The sequence below is a fragment of the Arachis hypogaea genome, chromosome 14, assembly GCF_003086295.3.
Source record: "Arachis hypogaea cultivar Tifrunner chromosome 14, arahy.Tifrunner.gnm2.J5K5, whole genome shotgun sequence".
Lineage (NCBI taxonomy): Eukaryota > Viridiplantae > Streptophyta > Magnoliopsida > Fabales > Fabaceae > Arachis > Arachis hypogaea.
The window spans coordinates 120,603,279-120,610,315 of NC_092049.1; the positions used below are offsets into that span (position 1 = coordinate 120,603,279).

The 7,037-nt window shown below is 36.5% G+C and overlaps 1 protein-coding gene across 4 annotated transcripts; it reads left to right on the forward strand.

Annotated features, from left to right (window-relative positions):
• The first annotated feature begins 1,716 nt into the window (after positions 1-1,716).
• On the forward strand, positions 1,717-7,037 carry LOC112743883 (pentatricopeptide repeat-containing protein At1g56690, mitochondrial). Of its 4 annotated transcripts, XM_072214782.1 has the most exons (5): positions 1,732-2,212; positions 2,646-3,722; positions 3,822-5,076; positions 5,160-5,286; positions 6,563-7,037. In XM_072214782.1, exons 2-3 carry the CDS (start codon positions 2,749-2,751, stop codon positions 4,906-4,908), a joined length of 2,061 nt encoding a protein of 686 aa, XP_072070883.1. In that variant the 5' UTR covers positions 1,732-2,212; positions 2,646-2,748; the 3' UTR covers positions 4,909-5,076; positions 5,160-5,286; positions 6,563-7,037. The 4 variants fall into 4 exon arrangements, with proteins under 4 accessions (XP_025649078.1, XP_072070882.1, XP_025649077.1 ...); XM_025793293.3 differs by having other exon boundaries at positions 1,717-2,212; positions 2,646-5,076; XM_072214781.1 differs by having other exon boundaries at positions 1,719-2,212; positions 2,651-5,076.

Consider the following 7,037-nt stretch of genomic DNA (forward strand, 5'->3'; position numbering starts at 1 on the left):
TGGAATCATAGCTACCTCCCAATGGAAATTGATTGTATTCAAATGTTTGTATTTCTGTCGTTTAATTTCCTGCTATTTGATTTGTTTAAATCTCATGACGGTGTCTTCGTATTAATATTGTTCTGTTAGTCTCAAGTCATATGCCGTTATTGAATCTGTTTATAATTTTTTCAATCAAAATTGAAATATCAAGAATATTTTGCTTGTTTTAAAAATTAAAAGGAATAAGTTCGTTCTAAGCTCATGGACATAGTATTAACTTTCAGAATGTGTAAAACTCACAAAACTCATGTATTAAGGCTTAGTTTGGGTAAATAACTTAAATAAATTTTTTTGAAAAAAAGAGCTTAAAGCATAAAATTTTTTATTAATAACAGCTTATAAATAAGTTATTTTGTGTTTGGATTTTTAGTTATAAAAGTACGTATTTTAAAGTTGTAGCGTTTGGATAAATAACTCAAAAATAATTTTTTTTACAGAAGAGAATGAATATTAAAATAACTATGATAACAAATATTTTTCAATATTAAATATTGATTTTACATAACCTAATCACTGATATTGTGTATGATATGGTAGGTGAAAATAAAAAATAAATATAAAATGTGTGTCAATATATATTTTGTTGCTGTTTTTTATTTTTTTTACTCCTATTAGAACTCCCTTCTCCTTCATTGAGGTCAAAAATTTGCTATAATTAACTATGAAAATAATAGCAAGCTATATGAAAAAAATAAAATTAAAACTAAAATTTCATACCACAGTTAAATACAAATTTAATAATAAAAATAGAGTGATAAAATGATAAAAAAATATTTAGAAGGAATATATGTAGTAAGTTGTTCAGATGCAATATTGTGTGAAAATGGTAGTGGAGGATCAATACTTCCATCAGATGAATCATTACATGAAAAAGAGGAGGTTTGGAACATCGCGTGACAATGACAGTGCTTCTAGCAGACTTTGCGTGAAAATGGTGGTGATCACAGAGTCAAGAAGGAAAGTAGATTTTTTTTTTGTTTTGAAATTAATTTTTTTTAAAGAAGTGATAGAATGACTTATTGAGAAGTAGAGAAGTCATATATTTCTACTTTTTTGAAAAACTGTAAATTAACTTTTCGAGAAGCTAAAAATTTTTCTATAATGATACAAAACACGCATATTGTGACTTCTCATAATCCAAAAATAAAAAAAAATAGCTTCTGCTACTTCCCAAAAACAGATTCTAAGTAAATTATGCTTCAAAATAATATAAGTAATAGAGAGAGCACGGTGAAGTAGTAAGAGTGCAATAAACATATTAAGGAGCTTACATTGTCACAATCCAATTCGGCCGAAAAAAACAAATAGAATTTCTCGTAATAATGGTGATGATATTAACAAAGCAAATCTGCGGGGAATTAGATGTTGGTATTTTATATTTAGTTGGTTATTGTTGTTATTTGATTTTTGAGTTTGTATTTGAATGAGATCATAATATTTTGATTTATGTAGTACTTTTAATTTAGATGATATTTTAAAGTTTATATTAGACTATAATTATATTTAATGTGTTCATTTATATTTTATTTATTATTTTATTATAAAACGGTTTTTTCAATTCAACCACAGTTGAATCGGTTAAACTTATGAACCAATAAATCAGTAACTAAAGCGATTCGATTACCGGTTCGGTTTTCAAAACCTAACTAAACCCACTCATCATCATCAAAAGTTGAAAACTCATTACCCAGCTCCCACCATCGCCCGAAGGCAGCAGCCCCCACCATCGCCGAACTCCTCTCCTCGGCGGCATTGTGACAAATAGAGGGTGTTGTCTCACCGCCGAACGTCTCTGCCACTCACCCTCTTCTCCTCGCCGTGAAACCTTTGCTTGGAGATCTTCTCTTGCCGTCGCGAACTCTGCGCACAGCGTCACTGTCTTCAAGGTCTCTGTTACCCCACCCCGCCCCTTTCTCTCTCTCTCTCTCTCTCACTGCGACAAACCCAACCCTAACGTCCTAAACCCTTCTTGGAACCCAGCCACCATCCCATCGCTGAACTCTTCTCCTCCGGTAGAGGGTGCTGTTGCCGCCGGCGGAGACAGACTGTGGGTGCCGTCGTCGCCCGTGAAAGGTCTGCTCGCTTCTCCTCACCGTCCTTCTTCGAGCTCACTCTGTCTCTCTCTGCTCGGCTGTGCCGCGCCAGCACCTTCCTTCCTCCCTCGCCGCCGGTAAGCACTGCTGCCTCAATTTATTTTTGGTTATTTTGTTAATTTTATTTATTCTGATTTCTGAGTTGCGGGTTGCTGAATTTTTTTTTATTTCTGAATTGTTGACGGTGCTAAGGTGCAATGCTTCATTACATTGTTTATGCTGGAATTTCTTATTCTGAGTTGCTTATTCTATGATTCTGATTCTTAGTTGTTTATGCTGATTTTTCTTATTCTGAGTTGTTTATGCTGACTTTTCCGATTCTGATTTGTTGAATTTGTTGAGTTGCTGAACTTTTTGATGTTGATGGTGCTATGGTGTAATGCTTCACTGCATTGTGCATTTTGATATTTGTTAGTTATAAACGTTGATATTTGAAGTTGGTTGTGAATTTTTAATGATAAATTATGGACAATTTATTATGCAAAATTGTAAAATTTTGAATTTTATCAGTTTAGAAATTGACTGGTTCGAGTCTCGCAACCTGAAAATAAGAATAAGGTCTTCACAAGCATAGCGATCATAAATAAATTTGACAACAAATTTGGATGAAGTTATGTTGAGTCACACTCTTCGCCATGCAACCTCACGTTATCGACGACGCTTCTTCCCCACCATCATCATGCAACTCTTTAGAACACACTGCACCGCCACCACCAACCTCATCTCCCACTTCGCACGCACCGGTCAAATCTCCCACGCCCACAAGGTGTTCGACCAAATTCCCCAACCGCAACGAACTACTGCTTCCTGGAACGCCCTCATATCCGGTTACTTCCAAACCCGCCAACCCCACTTGGCCCTCCAACTGTTCGACCAAATGCCCCAACGGAACACTGTGTCCTTTAACACCTTAATTTCCGGGTTCATAAAGAACAGGATGATTGTTGAATCCAGGAGAGTTTTTGACACAATGCCAGACCGGAATGTGGTTTCGTGGACTTCGATGGTCCGTGGTTATGTTCAAATGGGTATGCTTGAAGAGGCTGAAGCATTGTTTTGGCAGATGCCAGATAAGAATGTGGTGTCTTGGACTGTGATGCTTGGTGGGTTGTTGCAGAGTGGGCGTTTTGAGGATGCACGTGACATGTTTGATATGATGCCCGTTAAGGATGTTGTGGCATATACGATTATGGTTGGTGGATACTGTGAAGAGGGGCGTCTGGATGAAGCGAGGGCATTGTTTGATGAGATGCCGAAGAGGAATGTGGTGACTTGGACTAGCATGGTTGCCGGGTATGCGAGAAATGGGCGTGTGGATGTTGCAAGGAAATTGTTTGAGGTGATGCCCGAGAGGAATGAGGTGTCATGGACGGCAATGCTTATGGGGTATACTAGGAGTGGGAGGATGAGGGAGGCTTGTGAGATTTTCAAGGCAATGCCGGGGAAGCCTGTTATTGCATGTAATGAGATGATCTTGGGATTTGGACTTGATGGGGATCTGGATAAGGCAAGATGTGTGTTTGAGCAAATGAAGGAGAGGGATGAGGGGACTTGGAGTGCCATGATCAAGGTTTATGAAAGGAAAGGGTATGAGTTAGAAGCATTAGATTTGTTTGCTAGGATGCAGAGAGAAGGTGTCGCATTGAATTTTCCCTCATTAATCAGTGTTCTTTCTGTGTGTACCAGCTTAGCAAGTCTTGATCATGGGAGACAGGTTCATGCCCAGTTGGTGAGATCTAAGTTTGATCAAGATTTGTATGTTGCCTCAGTGTTGATCACAATGTATGTTAAGTGTGGTGATCTTGTGAAAGGAAAACAGATTTTTGACAGATTTCCTTTGAAAGATGTAGTTATGTGGAATTCTATGATCACAGGTTATTCCCAGCATGGTTTGGCAGAGGAAACTTTAGATGTCTTCTGTGACATGTGCTTCTTGGGAGTTCCACCAGATGATGTTACCTTTGTTGGAGTTCTTACAGCTTGTAGCTACAGTGGCATGGTAGATCAAGGGATTGAATTTTTTGAGTCAATGAAATACAAATATCAAGTGGAACCAGGAATCGAACACTATGCTTGCATGGTTGATTTGCTGGGTCGAGCAGGCAAGGTAAATGAAGCAATGAAACTAATAGAAAAGATGCCAATGGAACCAGATGCTATTGTTTGGGGTTCACTGTTAGGTGCATGCAGAACCCACATGAAGCTGGATTTGGCTGAAGTCGCAGTGGAGAAGCTTGCTCAGCTAGAGCCCAAAAATGCTGGGCCGTATGTCCTGCTCTCGCATATGTATGCCACCAAAGGAAGATGGAGGGATGTTGAAGTCCTTAGGGGAAAAATAAAAGCCAGGAGTGTTATCAAATTGCCTGGCTGCAGTTGGATTGAGGTGGAGAAGAAGGTACATATGTTCACAGGAGGAGACAGCAAGGGCCACCCCGAACAGCCAGTTATTATGAAAATGTTGGAGAAGTTAGGTGGATTGTTAAGGGAAGCCGGGTACTGTCCGGATGGTAGCTTTGTGCTACATGATGTGGATGAGGAAGAGAAGACACATAGCTTGGGTTATCATAGTGAAAAACTAGCTGTAGCATATGGTCTCCTAAAAGTGCCTAATGGGATGCCAATTAGAGTCATAAAAAATTTGCGGGTTTGTGGCGATTGCCATTCTGCAATCAAATTGATTGCTAAAGTCACTGGAAGAGAAATTATTTTGAGGGATGCTAATAGATTTCACCATTTTAAGGATGGTTACTGTTCTTGCAAGGATTATTGGTGATTCCTGGAAACAAATCTTTACATATCGCCTTGAACTTGAGGAGTCTATTGGAATAGCAAGGCTGCTTTTTCTTTGGAGGGCTTTCTCGATGGTCTGTATTTCTGAGCCAAAGAGAAGCTTTGCTACTCAGTACATTTAAGCCTTTACCTCATCTTTAACATAATAGGGGTGAGTATTATATTGCTACTTTCTGGATATTCTGTTGATGATTTCTTGTTAAAAAGGGAATTAATGCTTATATTTTCTTGCAGCTCCAAGCCTTTGTGTTGCTATTAAAATGGATGGCATGACAGTGTTCACTTTCAAAAAATTGGTCATTGATACTGAGGACCAATAATTTTAGCTGCTCAAAGAGGTTATGCATGATGTTTGTTACTGGTATGTGTATGCTATTACCCATTTACTGCTATATTTTGGGTGATCTGGCTTGTGATTATGGAGTTCCTGATGGGGTTGGAACCCTATATCATACAGGAAACATTCATTGCAAGTTAACTGTTTAGTAGCCCCTATGATACTCATCTTGTACTAGCTACGTTTTGGAGGGAAAGTGATAGAAGGGAAGGCCTTAAAATATAAAGCTTAATCCATTTTCTAATTCAAAACTTTTTCTTCCCTCTTCCCTTTTAGAATAAAAAAAAAATCATGAAGTTAAAGGATAAGAAATTGATATTTGGGTAAACCAGCATTTTGTCACTTGAAAGGTTTTAGTTCGAACAAAATAGTCCTGGAAAGATAAAAAATGTTTGACAAATTTATTCGAATGATGGTGTAAAAAATCTTTCAAGTGTCAAAATGGTGGTTTACTCTTGATACCTTGGATAAAGAGATCATAAATAGTCTTAGTGAAAAGAGTAAGTAGTTTTCCCTAGTCTTTCTTATTTTCTCTTGTACTTCAGCCACATAAGATAAAGGTTTTTTACAGTGATATCAATTAGACTGAATTAATTTTCTTACTGAAAGAGGTTGTGTCCTGTTCTTATTTCCACTCTTAAAAACCAACATTTCAAGCTACCTACGACTTTTATGTCTATTTTTCTTCTTAGTTTTGCTTGAGAGATAACTAACAAATCGGATTGTTCATTTAAAAAAGAAAAGCACATTGGATTGTTAAGGTGATTCTTATGGCTAAGAACTCGTCCTGAAAGCTGCAATTAATCTCTTGCAAAATGATCATAAAGGAATAACTTAGATTAAAGCAAATATTTTAGTGTATATAAAAGCCTAAGACTTCATTGTAGAAAATTATGTAAGGTAAATATGGCTTGTTATTTTGACATGAAGTTAGTTTTCCATTTTAGCTTTTTATGTGCGAAATCATATGTTGGTATGATAGTGTCATTAACATGCTTGCTTTCCATCTGATTATATTAAGAGATTTGACTTTGGAAACAGAGTTATTTTCATGTCAATAAAGAGAATTTGGGAGAGTCTACCATGATAGAGTGATCAGAAATTAAAAAATCTTTATGCTTCTAGAAAATGAATTGGTTATGAGATTTTCTTTATAATTTTTCTTGGTGCCAGAAAATTAATTATAAGTTGACATTCCATTATTATATTAAGCAGTTGTTTTGCCATGAAAATTTCCAAATTGTTACAATTACATACGAAATGTTTTAACTCAGAGACTTTGTCTTCTGAAATAAAAAAGGGACAGAGGGAAAACCATAAAATTCAGCACTTCAGGCAGTGACATCTCTGAGGCATCATTCCCATTGCAGAAAGTAGAAGAAGCAAGATGCCTTTTGGTTTTTCGGAATATATTTTATGATTTTATGTTGGCTGTCTCCATTGTTTAAGGTGAAATCTGTTGTGTTGTTATCTAGAAAATAGGAATAGGTAGCTGAGTTTTGAGGTCTTGCATTGAATTTATTCAAACTTCAACACATGCTAATTGAATTTATGTGTGCTTCAGATGTGTATGGTGTGGGCCATTGCTGTAGCTTTGTCGTCTACTTGTTTTATTTTCTTCCTTTTTGATAAGGGTAAATTATTTTAAGGATAAAACTATTGGCAGAATGTTAGGATAGACTTGCCAAAAAATTGTAACTATGTGATATTCTCAATAGAATATCCATTTAATTATTCATTCTTATCAAATTTTAATGAGATTTGATTTTTGTATC

Bases quoted from the DNA above. Each gene is read 5' to 3' on its own strand.
- LOC112743883 (XM_025793293.3), top strand. From the start codon at position 2,749: ATGTTGAGTCACACTCTTCGCCATGCAACCTCACGTTATCGACGACGC.